The 24,224-nt window shown below is 40.8% G+C and overlaps 2 protein-coding genes across 3 annotated transcripts; one reads left to right on the forward strand and one right to left on the reverse strand.

Annotated features, from left to right (window-relative positions):
- Nucleotides 1–4,710: 4,710 nt before the first annotated feature.
- Nucleotides 4,711–23,585, forward strand: LOC307025770 (serine/threonine-protein phosphatase 6 catalytic subunit-like). Of its 2 annotated transcripts, none has more exons than XM_079660632.1 (8): nt 4,711–4,858; nt 5,170–5,392; nt 16,142–16,237; nt 16,612–16,677; nt 20,166–20,307; nt 20,395–20,474; nt 22,692–22,901; nt 22,994–23,585. In XM_079660632.1, exons 2-8 carry the CDS (start codon nt 5,318–5,320, stop codon nt 23,240–23,242), a joined length of 918 nt encoding a protein of 305 aa, XP_079516758.1. In that variant the 5' UTR covers nt 4,711–4,858; nt 5,170–5,317; the 3' UTR covers nt 23,243–23,585. The 2 variants fall into 2 exon arrangements, with proteins under 2 accessions (XP_079516758.1, XP_079516759.1); XM_079660633.1 differs by having other exon boundaries at nt 4,728–4,858; nt 5,180–5,392.
- LOC307025769 (E3 SUMO-protein ligase ZBED1-like) lies at nt 10,330–16,133 on the reverse strand. The gene is made up of 2 exons (XM_079660631.1): nt 11,879–16,133; nt 10,330–11,709 (listed from the first exon to the last, which is right to left on the reverse strand). The coding sequence occupies exons 1-2, from the start codon at nt 13,109–13,111 to the stop codon at nt 11,164–11,166; spliced, it is 1,779 nt and encodes a 592-aa protein (XP_079516757.1). The 5' UTR covers nt 13,112–16,133; the 3' UTR covers nt 10,330–11,163.
- Nucleotides 23,586–24,224: the final 639 nt, after the last annotated feature.

A 24,224-nucleotide genomic window follows, 5' to 3' on the forward strand; every position in this document is an offset into this window, starting at 1 on the left:
CTTTGTTAGAACCAATAGGTAACGTTAGCCAAAGTTGTGAGAACGTTCCCCGCTAGCTGGGTAGCTGGTCCTCTTACAGTGAGGAAACGTCTGAGTGCATTTATGCAACTCGACTTTCAGCCTGAAAAAAGCCCTCGGGTCCGCCTTGCCGCAACTGACCAAGGGCCAAAGACATCCAGACCCACGTATGTAAATGGAGGACTAACCTGTAAGTCCGCAGTTGTAGAGTACTGAGTTTACGAGTCTCCTGCCAGCCGAGACCCACAACCCAGCAGCCCTTATGGCTCCCTCCATGATGTGGCGACCCTGGTGCTTCACTTGTTTGTGATAGTGCCATGTCAACAGTAGTGATACATGGCTGTCTTTAGGTAAAATGATGGGATGCCTTTAATTGGTATCCAGGTTGGTGTGTCGTAGCCGGCCTCCGACACGGATTAACTTGTCTTCAATGTCGTAGCCGGCCTTCGACACGGATTAACTTGTCTTCAATGATCGGGCTGAGCTGTTGGAGACAGCTGTTTTTGGGTATTCGTTTTTGCACTTGGAGAGCTGCAAGTTCCCTTGCGAAGACTGACCTTTGTGTCGCTTGGAGGACAACATGCATTGCTTGGTCCAGTTCCTCTGGGGTACGAGGATGTGTACACGAGTGCCAACCTTTGCACTTACTGTTTGTGTTCGTCTGTATGCAAGATCTGGCGATGTCGATGAGGAAAGCAACGTCTCTTAGGAGTGGGTGGAGGCTGGAAAAGCGCTGGAAGCGGCCTGGGGTAAGTAGATCTTCGTTCAGGTGAGTATTGTAGGTTTGTACCTCTGGTCTGATTTCAGTGTCATCTTCCGGTTCTATCAGATTGCATTTTTCACATGTTGGAGCTTTCTCGACCGGTAGCGATCTCAGGAAAGGCGGTCCGGTGAACCAGTTGGTTTGCTCAAGGCAGGAAGCAGATAAGGCCCTCGACGCATGGTCGAAAGGATTTTCCTTTGACGGGAAGTAGCGCCATTGCTCTGGTATTGGCGACTGGCATATGCGTTGCACTCTGTTGTGAATGTAGACATAGAATTGCTTGGTTGTATTGTGGATGTAACCAAGGATTACCTTGCTGTCACTATAGAAGTATGTAGCATCAAGCCTGACGTCTAACTCGTCTTGGATAAGATCTGCCATTTCAACAGCTAGGACAGCCGTGCACAGTTCCAATCGTGGGATGGTAGGTTTGGACTGGGGTGCAAGTCTAGAATTACCCATGACGAATCCAACCTCAGTTTGTCCGTCCTGTTGAACCGTCTTCAGGTAAGCGACAGCTCCGATTGCTTTCGTCGAAGCGTCTGAGAACACACATAGCTCAGTGTGCTCTGCCGCAAAAAGCGACATGTTGGAGTAAGTATGTGGTACATGGAGCTTAGTGGGGTCTTGAAGCGATTCTCGCCAAGTGACCCACTTGTGTCGTTTTCCTTCTGGGAGAGGAGTGTCCCAATCTAAGGTTTGGGAGCTGAGTTCTCTTAGGAGAGCCCTTCCTTCGATGGTTACAGGTGCCAACAGACCCAAAGGATCAAAGATGTTGTTGACCACAGATAGGACACCGCGACGAGTGAATGGCTTGGTTTCTGTGGATACAAGGTAAGTGAAGGTATCTGTGGATATCTCCCAGAGAAGACCCAAGCTGCGCTGAGTGAGCAGAGTCTCTCCGACCAGGTCCAAGTCCTTTACGTTAGTTGCACAATCCTCAGGAGGAAAAGCCTTCAAAAATGTTTGACTGTTTGAGGCGAACTTGTGAAGGCGGAGGTTTGATTCCCCTAGAGAAGCTTGCGTTCTTATTAAGTCGATTGCCTCAAGGTCAGTAGGTATGGATACCAAGTAGGGATGCCAGCGATTATTCGATTATTCGAATATTCGTTACAGTCTACATAATCGAAAATCGGCGGGCGTAGAATAATCTATTATTATTCGCCAGGGCTGTCCGATTTTCGATTTTGATCATGGTTAGTTTCTGGCATCCCTAATACCAAGCCGTCATCAACATACAGTAGAAGTGCCTTTCCATTTGATGGCTCTTCTCATTCCGTAGATTGCCACGGCAGGCTAGGGGCTGTTACCAAAAACATGGACTTTCATTCGATATTCTATGGCCTTAATAGTAACAACGTTGTCTTGGTGCCATAAGAAGTGAAGATAGTTGCGGTGTTCTTCGCTCACTTCGAAACAGTAAAACATTTGTTGGATGTCCGGAAAATGGAGAAGAACCCCAATTAAGGTGTTATTCAAATACGGGCCGGTTAGCAACACATCATTGAGATAGACACCACGATGTTCAGCGCCCGAATCGAAGACTAACCTGATCTGGGTGGGTTTCCGAGGATGATATACTCCTAACGTAGGAAGATACCAGCATTCTTCAGCAGTGGTGCCACTTCAGCGTGTCCATTTTGGGTGAGCTTGCCCATGAACGCAAAGTATTGTTCCTGCATGTGTGGTTTCCTTTTCAGTACTCTCTGCAGAGAAGTGAACCTGCTGACGGCCTGCTCTCTATTGTTGGGAAGGCGCTGACGGGATTCCCTGAATGGGAGGGGGGCCACCCACCTTTTATCTCTGCTCCTGTAGGTGCAGCAAAGCAGTATTTTAGCCTTACAAATTATATTAAATGTTTTAAAACACCACAGTACCTCCTGCCAGACGGCAGCAGACAGAACAGTTTGTGGCTGGGGTAATGGGGGTCTTTGATAATCCTGAGGGCTTTCTTCCTGAGCCGCTGGGAGTAAAGATCCTCCATGGATGGCAGCTCCGTCCTGGTGATGTGCTGTGCAGTTTTCACCACCCTCTATAGTACTGTACTTTAGTAGAGAGACTTGTTCTTTACTTAGTATTAAGAGTATTTAAATGTTTTGTTACAATGAACTTCTACCCCACTCAGAGGTCGCGTTAACCGAATATTTTCCGTCTATGACGTTTCCAAAACCTAACTTTGCCGTACAAATCATTGAGTTCATGAGCGTGCTCTTCCCCCCCCTCGTCAAAGTTGTTTAAAGGCCGACGGGTAATACTGGATTTTGATGGAAAGGTTACGATCCTGTCCGTCAAAATGACGGGCAGCGAAAAAGTCTAGCGCAACCTCTGACCCCACTATTATGATGAATACATATGGACCGATCTGCACAATGACTACTTTTACTATTGATACTTTAAGGATATTTTGATGCTAATACATTTCTACTTTTAATTGAGTAACAACTTGATTGCAGGACTTTGCAATCAAGTTGCTTTTCTTCTTTTTACAGAGTATTCCTACACTCTGGTACTTCTACTGTTAATTAGGTACACGATCCTAGTACTTCTCTCTTCATGTAAATCACTTAAGCTCAGATGTAGCTTGATGCCAACTGAACCTGTGATCAAGCACCAACACCACTCATCATCTCAATCTGTCAGAGGAATTTCAAACCCCCGCTGTCAGTGGGTGAATCAATGGATGATGAATTGTTTCTGTAAGCCATAATCTATCTTCCTCCACCAGACAGACGTTCCCTGTCCTGTCTCTCTGAGCTTTCTGAAACAAAGGACCTGCCCTGTGTTTCCTCCCAGACAGTGAACAGCTGCTTGGTTTTACCCCCTGCACAAACTCTAAAGACAGATGAGCACCTTTTTTTGTTATTACAAGAGTAGACAGAGAATCAATTGTTCCACACACTGTGGTTAACCTGAGATCAGAGCCACAGCACAGGGAATCCAGAGATCAGCCGAAGGCTTCTGGTCCATGACAAGGAACTTGACTACTGCACTTGAATTTCCCAGCAATGAATACTGAGTTTTTAATTAATTTCAAAGTGATAAGAGTTGTTTTTGTCTTTTCTTATTCGTAAAAGTTGAGCCTTAGAAAACTGAGATGGTGGATGGTCAGTGGTGTGATGTCACTTAGTACATTTACTCAAGTACTGTACTAGAGTAAAACAATTGCGTTACTTGTACTTAACTTGAGTATTTGCACATTATGCAGCTTTATACTTTTACTCCACTATATTTTGTGGCTAAATGTTGTACTACATTTATTTTTACATAATTTAATTTAATTTAAAACCTTTATTTATCCAAGTGTATCCCTTGAGATCATTGATCTCTTTTTCAAGGAAGACCTGCTCAAGTAGGTTAAACATAAAAACATAAAACAACAGAACAACAAAAAGGACATCATACAGCATCATTACAGGGATTACAATTTACAATAACTATCCACATCTTCCCTAAGACATATTTAGTCACTCGTTAAATACAGATTTAGGTTACCAATACAAAATATACATTATATTATAATATTATAGGTTAAGCTGTAAGTCATTCAAAACATTGCATATAAGATAAGATAAGATTGACCTTTATTAATCGCCATGGGGAAACAAAACAAAGTTGAACAAGTCTAACATATTTGACTAAGTTTCCGGTTTTAGATATACACCTCTACAATATGTGCATTAATATTATTCCCACTGCACAAATTAAATTAAATAGGTTGATCAAATTCAGTGTTGGTGACTGTAATATAACTATTCAACTCAGTATTAATACATTAATAATAATAATAATAATAATAATAATAATAATAATAATAATAATAATAATAATAATAATAATAATAATAATAATAATAATAGCTCTACAGAGGGTGGTGCAAACTGCTCAGGCATCTCCATGGACGGTGCTGCCACACATGGAGGACCTCAACACCCAGCGGTGGAGGATAAAGACCAGCAGGATGGTCGGAGCCCACAACCAACCCCAGGCCTCATGGATGTGCAGTATATTGCAGGAGCAAGTGCTCATTCTAAAAAGGCTATACGAAAGGGTACCAAAGGACGAAACCATATAGAAAAGGTAAAAAAAACAAAGGAGCTGTTGTTGTGTAAGTGTCAGTTACCTTTATATCCGCATGGGGCGCTGTCGCGTATCTTTGTTCACCAAACACCATAAAATGGAGAGTCAAGTTAAATCGAGATAATGCCACTGTAATGACATTTTCGAAATAAAGGTTTAAAATATTTCCTGTCATTTTTTTCAAATGTTTCCAAAACAAAAATGTATGCTTATTATATTCACTATTGACATAACATAGCATAATTGATGTAATTATGGTGTTATTTATTATTAAAAGACTGTTTTGTATGTTATTATGTTTTATTTTGAAGTTTCTTACAGGATGTGGTCATCTGAGCTTGTGTTGAATTGACACCAGAGACACTAAGTTGAAAATGAAGGAGCGGTGAAGAGGAAGAAGAGAAGGAACTTGCTAGCTGCTAACTACTTTAGCGTTCTTCTGGTTTTAGCGTTCTGATAATGGCGCCTTTAGACCTTGATAAGTACGTTGACATAGCGAGGCACTGCAAATACCTCCCGGAAAACGATTTAAAGGTGAGTAAATGTGACTTGTATTAGAATAGGCTACGGTTTTTTTCATAACAGTGGAAGTAACGGGTGACTAAAACATGCTAGTTGAACATGAGCGGCTAATGTAACTGCTAACGTTAGGTGTTACTGGGGGCAGTTAACGGTTAACGTTAGCATGGATTGTTATGTTATGCACATTATACCGGCGTCACCGATAAGGGTGATCGTTGGGCCACAAACTTGAATGGGCATCAGGAAAGTGAAAGAGGAAGCTGTAACCTGTTAGCTGTCAATGCCTTATGCTAGCTACTGGCTAAAAGTTAAATGTTGCGATTCTGGTGTGTATGTTGGGGCAAAACATGGGAACCACGGCAGACAAGATCAATATACAAACAATTGCTTAAATTCAATAACTCTCTTGCAAACTTTAAGAACAACATATGCTATACCAGGGCCGGCTCTAGCCAATTTGATGCCCTAGGCAAGATTTTAGCTGGCGCCCCCCCCCCATAGAATATATAAAGAATAAATAAAAAATCTCTACAAAAGACATACACTAAAAAAAACGAAACGTATTGATATAGGTAATATACATCAAAAAGGCTTCAAATGTATTCAGTGTTGTATTGACAAGTTTGAATTGGGGGGTGGACATGCCCCCCTGGGAAGAAATGTTTGAGCATTTTAAAGTAAAAGGCTTCAATCTGGTGCACTTTGAGCACACAATTACTAGAGACTAGACCTAGGGGACTACAACTCTAAAGATCAGTTTACATTTTAATAATCAAATAAGTATGTGAACATAACCAATAACCTACCATAGCCAATAACAAATAAACGGGGCACAAGTTGAATCCATATAATACGGTATGCCTTTAAGCCTATACATTTAACCTATAAGAACCTGGACCCATTTCTACTTTTGGGAAAATAAAGGGGAATGTCATTTAGACTAAATAGACCACCTAGAACGCATTTCTGACAAGTAACCCCCCCTAGTGTCACATATCTGAAATGTGGCATATATGTCACATTGAGCTTTAATGGTAAAGTAACTCTTATTTTTAACTTAATAATGAGGATAATTTTTTGGTTTACATTTGTTTGAACATACTTTGAATTGAAGAATAAAGAATATATTAACTAAATATAATTTAATCAGCTAAATTAACTGAGCAGATCATAATCATATTTCTAATTGTGCATATGTCACTCTGGGTTTACGGTGAATGTTTAGCGTTAATGTCCCGATGCGACATCAGTGTCACAGCAATATTTATCTAATTTGTCAATTTGGTCAAGAAATGTTTCCACAACGGATTAAATGTAGCGGTGTAACGGTAAACGTACCTGTACCGAATAATTTCGGTACGGGCCCTTTGGTTCGGTACACGTGTGTACAGAACGAATGTAACGTTTTAACGTAAAAAATTGAGAACGTGAACAACTTTTTGGAAGTAATCTCCGGTGCTGCGTCGCAGCATTCAGAGTAATTTGCTCACATTGGGTTCAACGTGTCATAGAGCGAGCAAGTCATTTCATTGGACGAGAGGCATACTATGAGAGCTGGTCACAGGGATGCGTTCAAATGTAGTCAGTAATTTGAGGAACTGTCGAAATGGCGAACGCAGATAAAGTTGAGCTCGAAAATCCTCCAGCATCATTGAAGTCTCCGGTTTGGGAACATTTTGGTTTCGCAGTTACGTACAAGGATGACGGACAAAGACAGGTGGACCGAACCAAAGCTGTTTGTTCATTGTTCAACTAAAATTGGTTACGCGGCTGGCAATACATCAAACTTGCACACTCATTTGAAAAAGCATCACCCGAACGTGAATATCACCGGTACCAAAAGAAAAAAGACTGAAGTGCAAACCCAACTCCAACTAGCATTTAAGCCTCCACCACTCGCAAAAAGTTCAGACCGAGCCAAAGCTATTACAAACGCCAAATATCCTCATGTTGCCATGTTAGGAAAGCGCTACCTGGCTGTATCTGCTACCTCTGTCCCTAGAGAGGGTGTTCTCCACAGCAGGAGACATATGGAGCTATTTCAGGGTCATAAGTTTTATTTGAAAGTTGAATATTATTTTGATTCAGTTCAGCAATTTTTTTTAACAAAATATTTATTTTCAGATTTCACTTTTATACATATTTTGATATTTTATAAATTTTTATCGTTTTCAGATTCAAAACGATTATTTTTTCAGTTTAAAATCTTGTTTTTTCAGGGTTCACATTGCTTTTCACCTTCAGATCGTTTTTCGCTTTCAGATCGTTTTTTTTCGCTTTCAGATCGTTTTTTTCCGCTTTCAAACTTTTGACCCTGATGTTGCTTGGGGGGGGTGCTTAGCAAAGAGTAGTTTGGCATCCTGAGTGACAGGCCTCCCTCTGTCATGTTGCCTTCATAGATGTTAGGTAGCGTGAGAAATATAACTCAATACTTTCTATACACGATACTCCCGTGATAGGTGCGAAATAAAACTGATACCAGTGTCAAAGTTCCGTTAAGCGAGCTGTTGAGCCTCGTATTTGGCAACAATCAAGGTATAAGCGCAATAAACTGTGCTAGAATGTGAAATTACGTATCCGCAACGAGCCAGCAAGTTGTTCTGGTGGACCTGACGCCATCCCCCACTGTCTCACGGAGAGATACCGCAGGTCCTTCCTTCCTGCAGCGGTCAGACTATACAACCAGCACAGCCTCAAGACCCCGCACAAAACAACTCGGACTATAACACGTCTTGTTGATAAATAGCAACTATGTGCAATATTTGCAATATATATATATATATATGCTGTTAAAAACTGTGCTGCTAAATCCGCAGAACTGTTACAGGGTGTGTATTATGTAAAATGTGTAACTTTAAAATATATAATTTCTTTTTTTAATCTTTAATACTTTTTTCATGCATGCTTTAGGTAGCATTAAGCTGTCTTTGGCTCTTCTCTAACAATATAAATGTATCCCCTGTGGGACTAATAAAGGTAATCTGATTCTGATCGCAAAAACCAAGCCAATACTATGCTGCGTTCATGGAGCTATGTGAAAGTGGGGAAAGACAATGCTTGATTACGGATACGTAATTTCACATTCTAGCACAGTTTATTGCTCTTATACCTTGATTGTTGCCAACTACGATGCTCAACAGCTCCCTTAACGGAACTTTGATGCTGGTATCAGTTTACCACCAATCACGGGAGTATTGTGTATAGAAAGTATTGAGTTATATTTCTCGCGCTACCTAACATCCTTGAAGGCAACATGACAGAGGGAGGCCTGCCACTCAGGATGCCAAACTACTCTTTGCTAAGCCCCGCCCCCCATGCAACATCAGGGCCAAAAGTCTGAAAGCGAAAAAAAAGGTCTGAAAGTGAAAAACGATCTGAAGGTGAAAAGCAATGTGAAACCTGAAAAAACAAGATTTGAAACTGAAAAAATAATTGTTTTGAATCTGAAAACAAAAAATCTGCAACTGAAAAAAATAAGGATTCAAATATCAAAATATGTATAAAAGTGAAATCTGAAAATAAATGTTTTATTCAAAAAAAATTGCTGAACTGAATCAAAAATAATATTCAACCTGAAAAATGATTTCAAATACTTATTTTTATTTTGAATACATCATAGTATTTTTCAAAGTTCAGGATAAAAACTTGAACTTTCAAATAAATTGCATTTTTTTGAATGATCAAAACTTATGACTCTGAAATAGCTCCATAGAGACATTGTTAGTGCCAGCAGATCTGCCTTTTCGGCAAGCAATGTGGACAAGTACATTTTCTTGAAAAAAACATGAAAATACAATGACAAGCAAGTCCTAATGTCAAACTGGCTGCTTAGGTACTAGTACAGTAGGCTACAGTTCAAATACAGATTATTTCATTTCATCTAAATGCTGCACCTTAATGTTTATTTTATTATATTTTGTATTTATTTGAGTGAATATTCAAAATGTAATAATAATTAAAAACCCAAAACTAATAGTTTATGTTTTGTGAGTACTAGTAACTAGTACAGTAAAGTTCAAATACAGATTATTTCAGTTCATCGAAATGCTGCACCTTAATGTTTATTTTTATTATATTTTGTATTTATTTGAGTGAATACATTATTCACAGTTTAATAATAATTTAAAAACTTTAAAAAAAAAATTATGTTTTGTGATAATATTTTCTGCTGTACCGAAAACGTACCGAACCGTGACCTAAAAACCGAGGTACCTACCGAACCGAAATGTTTGTGAACCGTTACACCCCTAGTTAAATGTAATCAGAATATAAAATATAAAAGACCTTTATTGGTTCCACAGAGGGGACATTTACATTGATTACAGCAGAAAAGAGCCAAAGACAGCTTAGTGTTTAACAAAGGACATGTCATGTAAGCGTTTTTATTATTGTGTTTTACTTTTAGGCTTTCTGAAGATATGGGCAGCTATCATAGCTACTATACATCACATTAAGAACGATGTACAAATGCTACCGTACTATATTGATTCAACTTGTGCCCCGCTGGACTTACTTTTCTGTGGTTTACCGTTACTGTGACATATCAGTATAGCCATGGAAGATAGTTTGTTTGTTTCATTCCAAGCTATGCATCAAGGTTATTTTCATGTATGTAATTTTTTTCCCTGTGTAAACGCACAGTTTAGAGTCTTGTTGTGATGAGAGGGATACAGGTATTTCATAAAAAAACTTTCTCGCTGGAGAATAGCTACAGAACTTATATCACAATTTAATCAGAGCTGTGTTCGGGCTGTGAATAAACAACTTGTGTTTTACTTTTAGGCTGTCTGAAGTAGGGATGGGCATTTTAAGAAATCTCTTTAATCGATCATCGTGAGACGTTAACGATCAATTATCGATTAATCGTTAACATTTATACCCGTCAAAAAAACTGTATGACGTATTGTAACGTCCACCCGGACAGGTCGGAATGACGAGCGAAGCGTATACAATCTTAACAGCTTTATTGCGGTTACAGGAAGGGTCACTGTGGGCCGGGACCACGCCAAAACAACCAAAAACAACAAACCGCTCAACAACGTGCTGCTCTTCCTCTCCCTAACATGCAGCCTTTCTCACCCACACGCACGCGCCCACACAGACACGCACTCAAAAAGCCCTCTGCTCTCCACCCCGCCCCTAACTGCTCTCCTCACAGAAGCCTGACCATAAAACAACCGTTAACAGAACACATGAACATTAATGCAGGTCGATACAGAATAACAGAAGTGAGAAACTCACTTTTATGTTTATTTAAATGTGCAAATGTTAAACAAAAGAAATATCCCCGACGCCTCCGCGACATTAAAAAAATAAGAGCCAGTGTTCTTAAAACAAACAAAAACAAAATAAATACAATTCCGCCTCTTTTAGACATAAAACATTAACTAACAATAGTATAATGAGAAACTCCTGTGTTTAAATGTGCAAACAATAAACAAAAGAAATGTCGCGGAGGCGTCGGGGATATTAACAAAATAAGAGCCAGTGTTCTCAAACAAAATAAATACAATTCCGCCTATTTTAGACATAAAACATTAACTAACAATAGTATCAGAAACTCACTTCTGTGTTTAAATGTGCAAACAATAAACAAAACAAATGTCGGAGGCGTCGGGGATATTAACAAAATAAGAGCCAGTGTTCTCAAACAAAATAAATACAATTCCGCCTATTTTAGATATAAAACTTTAACTAACAATAGTAAACACAAAACAATAACACGTTATAGGCCTCGGTCTGACTAAAGGCTACGGTGGTTAGGAGGCTATAGCTTACTTAACCTACTGGTTTTTGTTGAGGAAAATTAGCATGTTAACATGCTCAGGGGTGAGACGTGAACGGAGCCGAGTGACGGTCAGTCCAGCGGCTGAAAAGACCCACTCTGACGGGACCGAGGTGGCGGGGATGCAGAGATAGCGTCTAGCTAATTTAGCCAGCCTGGGAAACTTTCCACCGTTCACTTTCCACCAATCAGTCGGGCTGCACTCCAGAGGTGGGGGTATGTCCCTCAGAAAGTTCTGAGTCTCTGTTTCAATGCCAGTGTCCTGTGGGGTAGATGAGTATTGCTCCCCCAGGAGAAGTGCCATCGCAGAAACGTGCGTAGTGGCAGTGACAGTTGTGGGACTTCCTCGGCATGACAACACCGCCTCCTCTCTCCCAGTCTGTGGGATAGCCGCCTCACCTGCATCAATTGCCTTTCCCAGTTCAACCAGTTTAGCATTAGCAATTAGTCTCTGTGGTGGCGAAAGAAAGCTCAAATGCTTGTGACGGGGATCCAGCATGGATGCAATCATTGGGGCGGATGTCACAAACTCGTCAGACCAAACCTGTATAAATAAATTATAGAAAAATGTCGGATGATCGATAAAAAACGTTTGAAAATATGCCATATCTAAATAAGCAAAGCACATAAGCGACATTTAGCTATGCCTATGTCAGTCTCGTCATCAGCGGCTATTTATTATGAGTGTCATGTCAACTAATTAGTTAGTTTACCTTCATTCTGTTGCTGAGGGAGGACTTCACTTTGGTCTTGAATTCGGTTACTCTGGTCTCGTCTCCTTCTCTCCGCATGAGATGGGTGTTGATGAGGCTGAAGCTTACTGGATAAATGTTTGAGATGGAGACGTCCTTCTCGGCAGACATGGCAGTTGTGACACACTTAAGTGCTGCTAACACAGGCTGTGCGTCCTCCATGAGCCGCCAGTGCTCATCCTTCAGCTCCAGGACCCTGGCATCTTGAAGCTTGGTCAGGGTTCTGTCCGAGAGGACAGCAACAACAGCCCAGCGCTGCTCCACAAGTCGCTCAAACATCTCACAGACTGAGTTCCACCGTGTTTTGCACGATTGAATAAGCCGGTGGGTGGCGAGGCCCATTTGCTCCTGCTTCTCCTTAAGCGCATTGGTTGCCACAGTGCTGTGATTAAAGTGGCTAACGAGTTTACCAGCTGCAGAGATGACCCGATGCAGGTATAGAGCAAACCCGTCATTTATGGCTAATTGGAGAGTATGTGCAAAGCAAGCAACAGACACCCAGCTGACTCTGGTGGGATTGTTGGCAGCCGTAATGTTGGCCGCGTTGTCGTGGACGCAGGCGATAACTCTGGCTTCAAATCCCCACTGCTCTACAGCTTCATTCATCTTCTCAGCGAGAAGGTCGGCAGTATGCCGGCCTGGAAGGCTTTCAGTGAGCAGGACCGCTGAATTCATTTGCCAGTTGTCGCAAATGTAGTGGCATGTGATAGTGATGTAGCTCTCCGCTGTTAAAGCGGTCCAACAGTCTGTTGTTATAGCAACACTAGCTGCTGTGGCTAACTTGTTTAGGAGCTCCTGTTTTCGCTCCTTGTAGTGGGTTTCTATGACCCTGGTGATAGTGCGCCGTGAGGGAATCTGATACGCTGGTTCAAGTAAACTAACCACATCTCTAAATCCTTTCCCCTCGACGACACTTGTGGGGAAGATGTCCACTTCAATCATTTTGGCGATACTTTCTGTGATTTTCTCCGCCCGCTTCGCATCACAGCTCCTCCGGTTTAAAACTGAGGTGATGGTGGGCTGAACGGAGGATTCAGTGCCTCTTAACACGCTGGGATGAAGGCTCTTTAAGTGGTACATCATCGGAGTTGTTGTCGTGTTGTACTTGTAAACCGTGTCGCAGTGTATACAGTGAGCGGACTCGTTTTTTATCTCAAAATGGTCCCACACCGGACTTCGTTTCGCGCGCTTCATGTTGTTATCTTTGTGAGTGAGCAGCTCGCAGGAAGTTTTCTCTGCTGTCGCGACTCCTTACGCTATATCGCCCCCTGCTGGTAGGATGTTTTATTACCGATCATCGATAAGAAAAATACGAAATCGACAAAATCCTTAACGATCAATTATCGATCATCGATTAATCATGCCCATCCCTAGTCTGAAGGTGTGGACAGCTATCAAAGCTACTATACATCACATTAAGAACGATGTACAAATGAAAGTCGGACACAAATATATAATTTAAATGATTTATTCAAGTTTGCAATGTTTTGAACAGGCATCCACACAGTCACCTACTTTGTAATTTTCGCTACCTCCCTGTAAGCTTCACGATAACAACCTTTCACACACACAACCTCACATAAGAGTACTGAATGTGCATCAAAGTGATCCTATGTAGGCAGATATAGCAAAAGATTAATGTAAACGACAAACGAGGCGATCAAAATGTTTATTTCCTGTTCAACAATGGGTCCTCAATGTACACGCCCCGGATTCATGTGACGAAAATAATAGAATGCCGCCAGTTGTCATGACTCTAGTTATACTGTGACACCGGTACCTCGCTCCCACGCTCACTCGCACTTTGGCTGTGAGCTGCGGGCGCCAGATAAGCCAACATCCCCCACTTTCATCACTTACAGCTAGGGATGGGTATCGTTAATGTTTTAACGGTACTACTACTTTTATCGATACCGCTTATCGATCCGGTCCTTTAACGGTAATTTTATCGGTTCTTTTGGAGAGAAAAAATAAGGTAAACTAACTAAACAAATTGTGAACAACAAAACTAACATTGCTTTTTATTAGGGCTGTCAGTCGATTAAAATATTTAATCGCGATTAATCACACGATTGTCCATAGTTAATCGCAAATGAATTGCACATTTTTGATCTGTTCTAAATGTACCTTAGAGGAATTAAATTTCAAGTTTTTAATACTCTTATCAACATATGAGTGGACAATTATGCTTTATGCTAATGTTTATTATCATTTGAACAATGACAAATATTCTCATGAATATTAAACACCACAACCTCTGAACTGTGTGTGTGTGTGTGTGAGAGCCAAAAGTGCACTAAGAGTATCAAGACGGGTAAAGTTTAACCACACCTCGGAACGCGTTCTCTTCGCCATCCCCGCCGTGTGTGTTGCATGTAGCAGCTGCGTGTGTGTAAACTGCCCCGCCCCCTCGCACACAGACGGGAGAGAGAGATCTCTCGTCTGGATTGGAAAGATCAAAAATACAAAAAAATAACGCTTTTTGCATATTAGAAACGGAATTGGCGAAACTAAAACTGCAATATAATGCTTGTGTAGCAATAATACACATGACATATATTTTTTACATGTCTCCAGTACCGATGAAAAGACCGATAACGTTGGAGCTTAAAGGTACCACGGTCTTTAATAATTCAGCCCCAGGTCCCCTTTAATACCGGGGCTCGGTACCCATCCTTACTTACCAGTGACGTGCGGTGAGGTTCATGGCTGGTGAGGCACTGACTCTTTCAGTCAGATTTACAAATATTATATTTTGACCTTAATCGAAATATTCGGCTATTTTCAAAAGCTTTTTTAGTCTGATGCTTAGATTCATTTTAAACGGACCGTTCAACAAAAGGATACCCAACATCTAAATATTGGATTGTTCTTTCTTAGTAAGATCCCATTTTCATTACAATTGTGGTCTTACCTTGACTTGAAGATGAAGTCCATGCTATCCTTCTGGACAACAATCTCTATTACTTTTTTTGTAAAATTCCTCCTTATCTTCTTGTAATTTGAAAAGTCTAGCTTGTTGTTTGTGTCTACCGTCTCTGCGTAGAATAACAGTAGCAACAAGAACCTGTGGGCTCACGTGCGCCCCCTTCAGTGCGGCAGAGGTTATGGCTGCCTCCCCTGGTGCTTTTTTCATTGCCGTTGTATGATGAGACCAGCAAGCCTAAATATCATATATACGTTAAATAAGTTATTTAGAGACTATGGATGGCGAGGATACATGTAATAAAGGGATCTACAAACATTACATTGGTGACCTACAGTGAGATGGTAACAGGCATGCGCTTAGTGCCCGCGCTCCAGCCAGTTTCTGTGGGGTGACGCATTCTGAGGTGAGGCAGAGCTCATCTGTGCCTCACCTCACCCCACAGTAACTGGCTTGAGCGCGCTCACAAATAAGTGCCCGCGTTAAATTAGTGCCCGTGCTCCAGCAAGTTACAGTGGGCTTACGAGAGGCAGAGCTCGTCCCTGCCTCACTTCTCATCGCTTTAAAAAGCAATTGGAATCATACATAAATCACATTTACAACACAGATCAGTGGAGACATTTTATTATTATTACTATTTAGTTTTTCTTTAGTTGTTTTTCCGTTACATTGGAGTATGACAGGTGAGGCTCTGCCTCCCCTGACCGCACGTCGCTGCTACTTACAGCGCCCATCGTACAGGGCAAATGAAAAGTGTAACCGGGATGAAAAGGGTGTTACCTTTACTTAATTATGAATGTTGTTACATCACGGCCGAAAATTAGGATGAGCACCAACAGTCAAAAATGCTTTTCCCCCTCCCAAAGCTGCCAGCGCAGCGCCGCCCAGATCTGGCGCCCTAGGGCGAACATCTAGAACGCCAATGCTAAGGACCGGCCCTGTGCTATACCTACAATGTAAATAAAATAACACTGATGTGAATATGAAAACCAGGCATTATACAGTGAATTTGTAAAGAACTATATTGGGAATATTGGTTAATGGTCATTGTAGCACTGTGTCTTTAGGAGAAGTTTTGAGCTCATACTTGATAGACTGATCGAAAAAATATTTTTAATACAATGCAAAGGATTGTGCCAAATCTCAGTTTAAGACTATAAAGCCAAATGCATATCCTTCCAGGAGCTCCTTGGGTCTTATTTGAGATAAAGAAGGTTGAGCAGTAAGCCTGGAGTGTGCTGCTGTGATGAAGCTGGAGTGTGTCAGACTGCTAACAATGTCCTGTTTCACTTCCACAGAGGTTATGTGACTATGTATGCGACTTACTGCTGGAAGAATCAAATGTTCAGCCCGTCTCGACTCCAGTTACTGTTTGTGGAGATATTCATGGTCAGGTAGGCTGGACTTTTGCTTGCTTTAACACCTTTTTTAAAGATGATAAATTAACGTTGCTTGTTACCAAATGTTTGTTCATCCAAACTGAGTTCACTGATAGATAGAACATGTATTATATTAGTGGCAATTTATTAAAATATGTCATAAGTGACATCAACATTCTAAATGTATAAGTAGGGGTATACATGTCTTTTCAATTTCACAGCATCATTTTTTAACTTGTGTCCTACTTTACTTTGATAGACAATTGGTTTTATCCCAAACTTTGAAATGTGAATTTTATTATATTGCTAATACTTTAGCATTTTTTGACTCTCACATTTCTGTTTTCTTTTCTAAACCAAGGCTAATAAGTTCTCTTTAATGTTCCTAGTTTTATGATCTTTGTGAGCTCTTCAGAACTGGAGGCCAAGTTCCCGACACAAATTACATTTTCATGGTAAGTAACAGCAGTATTAAATATTCCACAATAATTCATGCCTTATTTCTGACTAAGTCAGTTAACCTCCATGCAGAAAAGTTACGACTGATGTTTTGCTTATTTTCACAAGATGACATTAATATTAATAAAGCCCAATATCTAGAGTACACATTTTTCTCCGGGGGCTTGTCACCCTTTTTGGAAGCAACCACAGGCACCCATTTATATTGTTAATGTCATGTATCCTGATTGTTTATAATAAAAGTATATAGAATATGTCATGATTACTGTTCAACATAATGTACATTTCAAATTCCAAAAATCCCTTGCATGATGGTGAAGTTAACACCCTAATGTTATGGTACAACATTAGTTGTTGTGATATTTGAGTCTGGACAAAAGTGGGAGACCAACTGTTCCAAGAGCTGCTGCCCTGGCTACAAATACTCACCAACTCAGTGATGCAAACTTGTCACATTTCGGCGAAATTCGCCGTTTTGAATCCAAAATAGGTCGTTTGTGTGATTCATGTAGATCTGCAATAAAAATTATTTTGGGGTATGGGGGGGTCTGGGACCCGGATTAATCTGCGGCCGTGAGCTGTTATGTGCCATCATGACACGCATGGTGTTCTTTTTTTATATATTATAATGAAGTGCGAGCTGTGTGCTCGAGTCTTCCTGCATGTCGGCTCTGCTCATGGATGTATAATAAGGCTCTGCTGCTCCGAGATGATGGTCTAGCTTCAGCCGCTACATTACCTACGGGTGCGTTCGTTAATATTAACTCTGCGTCCGTAGTCACTGTGGCACAGACTGGACCGCTGGTGAACAGCTGTTAGAACGGGCCGTTCAGGTGTTCAGAGCAGAGCTCCCTGTCGGAGCAGCAGAGCGTGATCTGAACTGAAAAGTTTTTCTGTGGCAATATTATTTAAGGAATCGTTGAGCTAGCTAGCTAGCATACATTGTCACTATCTGCTAACGTTAGCTTTAGCCTTCTGTTTCTAATAGTTTTTTTCATAGGCTATAAACAGAGGTGGTATAAGTATATATATTGTACTTGAGTAAAAGCAGAAGTACTCAGGTCTTGTACTTGAGTAAAAGTAGAAGCACACAGATCTTGTAGAGTAAAAGTAGAAGTACTCAGATCTTGTATTTGAGTAAAAGTAGAAGTACCGTAATTTTCGGACTATAAGCCGCACCTGAATATAAGCCGCAGCAGCGGCATATCACTCTCGGTTCCACTTTTACTTTTGCGCGCTACCTGTCTCACTCTTTTCCGACCTCCAGCTTTTCCTGCTGGAACCCGCCGCTTAAAGGTGGGGGTCCGCGGACCGGCCATAGAGCCCATAGAGTTAAAGTTGTTGGCCGTTAGCTGTAAAAATCCATAGATTAGCCGCACCGTTATACAAGCCGCAGCGTCGAAAAATAGGGGAAAAGGCGCGGCTTATAGTCCGAAAATTACGGTACTCAGATCTTGTACTTGAGTAAAAGTAATAGTCGCAGAGTGTAGGAATACTCTGTTACAGTAAAAGTCCTGCATTCAAAATGTTCCTCAAGTGAAAGTAGAAAAGTATTCTCATCAAAATATAGTGAAAGTAACAACAGTAAAAGTAGTCATTGTGCAGATTGGTCCATTTCAGAATAAAATATGATATGTTTTATAATGATTGATCATGAAAGTGTTCTCGAAGCTGGTAAAGGTGCAGCTAGTTTGAATGACTTTGTATACTGCAAGGTAGCTTGTGGATTTACTCCAGGTGGAACTAAAGTCTGATTTTAACACTTTTTATTATATTTCACATCATTCATCCACATCTGTAAAGTAACTAAAGGTATTAAATACATGTAGGGGAGTAGAAGTACACCATGTACCTCTGAACTGTAGTAGAGTAGAAGAACAAACTAGCAAAACATTGAAATACTTAAATAAAGTACAAGTATCTAAAGATTGTGCCCAAGTATAGTACTTGTTGAGTATATGAACTTAGTTATTTTACACCATCTCACGCATGCATCTCTGCTTGCCTAGCAGACATCTCTCGGTGGATGTCTGCTCATCACCTCAAGCTCAACCTTGACAAGACTGAACTGCTCTTCCTTCCGGGAAAAGATTGTCCCACTCTTGACCTAACAACCAACATCGGCACCTCTGTTGTTTCCCCGACTCAGACTGCAAGGAATCTGGGTGTGGTCCTAGATAACAAACTGTCCTTCACTGCAAACATCGCTGCTACAACCCGCTGCTGCAGATACACGCTTTACAACATCAGGAGGATACGTCCCCAGCTGACCCAGACATCAGCGCAGATTCTGGTCCAGGCTCTCGTCATCTCACGCCTAGACTACTGCAACTCCCTCCTGGCTGGTCTACCTGCATGTGCCATCCGACCTCTGCAGCTCATCCAGAATGCAGCGGCTCGTCTGGTCTTCAACCTTCCCAAATTCTCCCACACCACACCGCTCCTCCGCTCCCTTCACTGGCTTCCAGTAACTGCTAGAATCCACTTCAAGACACTGGTACTTGCGTACCATGCTGCGAATGGATCTGGCCCTTCCTACATCCAGGACATGGTTAAACCGTACACCCCAGCACGTGCACTCCGCTCTGCATCAGCCAAACAGCTTGCTGCACCCGCACTGCGAGAGGGACCCAAGTTCCCGTCAGCAAAAACACGTGGGTTTGCTATCCTGGCTCCAAAATGGTGGAATGAGCTCCCCATTGAAATCAGGACAGCAGATAGCTTACACATCTTCCGACGCAAACTGAAAACTCATCTCTTTAGACTCCACTTCGAGCGATAGAATTACTAACAAAGCACTTATATACTAATAAAGGGCTGGCTTTCTAAATGCCAGTTGAGTAGCACTTGAAATGTTTGGCTCTATGAAACCTGATGTACTTATATGATTCTGTTTTCTTAAAGGTTGTATCTTCCTGGTCGAATGCACTTATTGTAAGTCGCTTTGGATAAAAGCGTCAGCTAAATGTAATGTAATGTAACACCATGTGGCTATAAAGATAGAAAGACTAAGCCTTGCACAGAGGCATGAAAATACATTTTCAAAATGTTCAACAGTGCTGCCAAAATTATAAACTGACTGCTACAAAATTAAAATAAATGCTTTTATATATTTCTATTAGATGTGACTCTTTGGCGTTTCTGTTATTATTAACACTGCTGCTTTAGTTGTTCTGACTGCTAAAATCCTCTTATTCTGTGGGGTGGGGGAGCCGGGGGCTCGGATCCTTGTCACCTTTTTCATACCTGATGAGTTTGCATCCCTGCAATTACTATATCAAGTGTGGCTTTTTTTAAAAGAAAGCAAGGTCCAAATAAATGTCTCTGTAGTTCTTTCCTGTCAAGTAGCTGATCCCATAAGTTTCCCCAGGGTGTCAGATATGAAGATGCACTGCATCTTGGAGAAACTGAGTTGTGTTTTGAATGAATATAAGGAGGCTCTTTATGTTTGCTACATTGATGGTGTCTTCTTTTCCTCCTCTAGGGAGACTTTGTAGACAGAGGATATTATAGCTTGGAGACATTTACACATCTGCTAGCTTTAAAAGCCAAGTGGCCGGATCGCATCACACTTCTACGTGGAAACCACGAAAGCAGACAAATAACTCAAGTGTACGGCTTTTATGGTAGGTTCACATGCTTCACTCTCACTGTTTATGTATTCAATTGTTTTCTGTTTAATAATCATACATGTATTTTCTGCTTATTTTCAGATGAGTGCCAAACAAAATATGGAAACGCAAATGCCTGGAGGTATTGCACCAAAGTGTTTGACATGCTGACTGTGGCAGCTGTAAGTTCTTCATGGCTCGTTCACATTGGTGACGTACAACGTGAACAACCTTTGTCTGTTAAGGGGGACATTATGACATTTGATTCTTTGATTGGTCTTTGTAGGATGTGTAAACACAGATCATCTCTCTCTAAGAGGAAATGAAACAGATCTTTAGGGGCCCCACTAGTGCTTTAGTAAATCCCATGTGCTTACATCTGTCATTACTATTTCCCAGAGGTGGGGACTCGAGTCACATGACTTGACTCGAGTCAGACTCGAGTCGCATGTTTTTTGACTTGAGACTTGCTTGACTAACATTGATAAAAGACTTGACTTGACTTTGACTTGGTATTCATGTCTTGAGACTTGACTTAAGCTTGAGACAGATGACTTGAAAGGACTTGACTGTTTAAAATTAAATATTTGCCTTTTTGTAGTGAGATATTACGTTTAGTTTTTTCGAAAAACGTGCGCGCAAACCTGGCAGTCCACTAAAAGGCAGGATTGTCAGTTAACATGGCAGCGGCTAGCTTTACTCCAAAAATTGTAAAGTTTGGATTCAAGGATTATGTTGTCGATGACGGTAATAAGAAGAGAACAGCAGTATGCAGGGTCTGCAGCATAAAGATCAGTGACACGACCACCACAACATCCAACTTCATTCGTCACTACAAAAAAACCCACAGAGAAAGGTGCGTGAATGTGTTGTGTTAGCTAGAAAGCTAACGTTTAAGTTTAAGCTACGTTAGACATGGTTTCAAATCGATTAAGCATTGCAAAGAGAAGACAAAACTGTAAATGAACACTAGAACCTCCAAGGGATTCATTTTGACTAACCCTGATACTGACGGGCTGTCAGGAGAGAGAGAGAGGAAAAGAGATGCCTCGTTTATTTCCCGTGTTATCAGAAGTTACTGTAAACTTTTGAATATTGTAGTTCATCTACTTTTAGTAGTTTGTTTAAATGTTTTAATTATGTTGTTTTTGTTTGTAGGAGTGCATCATTCTTTGGTTTATTGTAAAATGAATCTGAACTTTTTGATCTGTTATGATGATAAACTGAAGCAATTTCAAAATTAACCCAATTAAGTGAGTTTTAAATCGTCCTACTTCGTTTATAAGGAAATTATGAAGAGGAACAAATTAAATGATTTGAAAATGATATCTATGTAGGTGCTGACGCTGTTGGCGGTTCTAGTCTTAACAGAAATTTAAATTAAATATGTGTAATGGCAAATGCCATATATGATTTTCTTACCTGGAATTCTCCCTTTTTGAACAGACTTTTTGAGTCCTAGCTATATTGTCTGCAGTTCTAGGGTTGATATTGATCTAATATGATTGTCATCGGTCTAAATTAAATTTCAAATGATTACCTGTGTATGTAATGAAGATCATAGTGTGGGTTGAATCCATTTTCATAACCACTGTATTTTAACTGATTTTAAATGTGGAAACTGGGCTTATTCATCAGAATTTTGTATGACTTGACTTGAATTGCTTGACCTGAGCAATGACTTGACTTGCTTGACTCTCACCACAGTGACTTGGGACTTGCTTGATACTTGTAGGTCAAGACTTGAGACTTGCTCATGTAGGACTTACTCCCACCTCTGCTAGTATTTCCTAATCCATGCAAGTGGTTCCGTCATTTTAAAGTTTATTTTTCTACCTTCCAGTGGCCCTTCTGGTTTTGGTTAATATAAGTATAATATCAAAATCAACACAGAGAATGAAACGTACCATATATAGTTAATGTGTATTAATTAAGCTAACATCTGAAAACATTTGTGTTGAACTTATTTCATTGAGTTTTTACAGTGTTAAACTTGTGATTTGTTTTTCTTGGTGGTACATTAAGTAGCGTATCAGATGGAGACAGAGTATGCTGGAGGAGATGGTGCAGGAAAAGGGTACATCATCAGAACAACGCTAAAAACAGTCTGTCCAACCTGAAGGACGTGTAGACAGGACATCTGTGCTGCTACCCAATCCAACAGAGAACTAAAAAGGCTTCATTTGCATTTTAAAGTCACTCAAATTAGATTTTGGTTTAGTATCTTGTCGCCTTCTCCACTACTCTGTAGAGAAGAAGATCTGTAAATCCTTGTTTGAATACATACACTTTGGCATGAACTGATTTACACAATGTATTGACTCAGGTTTTCAGAGGCTAAATCGACATGATTCTATTTTCAAATGTTCTTAATGACATCTTTTAATGTGTTATCCCAGTTGATAGATGAGCAGGTACTGTGTGTCCACGGTGGTCTTTCACCTGACATCAAGACACTGGACCAGATCCGCACCATTGAACGCAACCAGGAGATCCCCCACAAGGGCGCCTTCTGTGACCTGGTGTGGTCGGACCCAGAGGACGTGGACACCTGGGCCATCAGTCCTCGAGGGGCCGGCTGGCTGTTTGGCTCCAAGGTTACCAATGAGGTATGTGTCGTCAACATTTCAAACTAATCAATGGAAAACGCAAACTCCTGGAACAGCAGTTGATGGAAAGTAATGCTCATGTTTTTTTATAGTTTGTGCACATCAACAATCTGAAGCTCATCTGCCGTGCACATCAGCTGGTGCATGAAGGCTACAAGTTCATGTTTGACGAGAAGCTGGTGACCGTGTGGTCGGCGCCAAACTACTGCTACCGCTGCGGGAACATCGCGTCCATCATGGTCTTCAAGGACGTCAACAGACGAGAGCCCAAGCTGTTCCGCGCTGTGCCTGACTCGGAGCGCGTCATACCCCCCCGAACAACCACCCCCTACTTCCTCTAAGGACTGGAGCCAGCCCTCTCTGCTCTCCCCCCTCTGGAGATCTCTCAAACTTAGTAGCTGATTTTAAGAAGTTCTTGGAGGTAACGTCAGGTCTACCACATCTTGAGTAACACATGGCTTCTTCCCAGTCTGCACCACTCATGATGTTCTGTCGTAAAAGAAAAAACACCCTCCTCTACACCCAATGAGAAAATGATACCTTTTTAAATGTCTTGATATTTTAATGATAAAAAATGTTGAATGCTTTAATTCTTCTATTATGTATACCACTGAAGCAAATAAAACATTTAAACTGGTGATAAATGCCAATAATACATGTTCAAATAAAGTGATATATATTTTATTAGTCATTGTAGCAGTTTGATCTCATGCCTTTTTAAAGACTGGACTAGGATGAGCATTCCTGGAATAAGGAGCTCCAACAAGCCGTTTAGGACCGAGAGTGAATACACATACTATACAGAGATGCTGTATGAGAATACAATGTGAGTTTGGAAAATTGCACAATGTAAATCTATTCTAGTAGACCTTAACAATGGAATTATGATCAGTAGAAATGGCCATGAGATGGGACCTTTAAGATGTTCTTTTCTTTATAGTTATAATACTATTATTTGATGATAGTATGATGAGTTGTTTCTTTTATAAGCAATATTTAGAATTAACAGACATTATCTTCAAGATTCAGCTCAGTACTTGTTTTTGTAGCAGAAGAGTTCTACTCGCTCACATTTTGTAATTTCAATAAAGCATTATTCATTAATCCTTGTGAAAAGTACTCGCTTTAAACTGGATGCATCAGAGGAAAGGTCATGGTCATTGTGATCCTTACATAACAATAATCAATTGTGATTAAAACAGGTGTTAATAAAGGCATCAGCCACAGAAAGAAAAATACCCAATTTAGCTGTGAAGCATAATGGTGAGAAAGACCATCCTGGCGAGTGTGCTCAATTAAAGAAAGGGTTGAATAGAAAAATAT

Source organism: Notothenia rossii (assembly GCF_949606895.1).
Source record: "Notothenia rossii genome assembly, chromosome: 11".
NCBI lineage: Eukaryota > Metazoa > Chordata > Actinopteri > Perciformes > Nototheniidae > Notothenia > Notothenia rossii.

Coding starts and splice junctions, on each gene's coding strand:
- LOC307025770 (XM_079660632.1), top strand. CDS start 5,318: ATGGCGCCTTTAGACCTTGATAAGTACGTTGACATAGCGAGGCACTGC. Junction 5,393..16,141: donor TCCCGGAAAACGATTTAAAG/GTGAGTAAATGT, acceptor TCACTTCCACAG/AGGTTATGTGACTATGTATG. Junction 22,902..22,993: donor GCTCCAAGGTTACCAATGAG/GTATGTGTCGTC, acceptor GTTTTTTTATAG/TTTGTGCACATCAACAATCT.
- LOC307025769 (XM_079660631.1), bottom strand. CDS start 13,111: ATGAAGCGCGCGAAACGAAGTCCGGTGTGGGACCATTTTGAGATAAAA. Junction 11,710..11,878: donor CCCTCAGCAACAGAATGAAG/GTAAACTAACTA, acceptor TTATTTATACAG/GTTTGGTCTGACGAGTTTGT.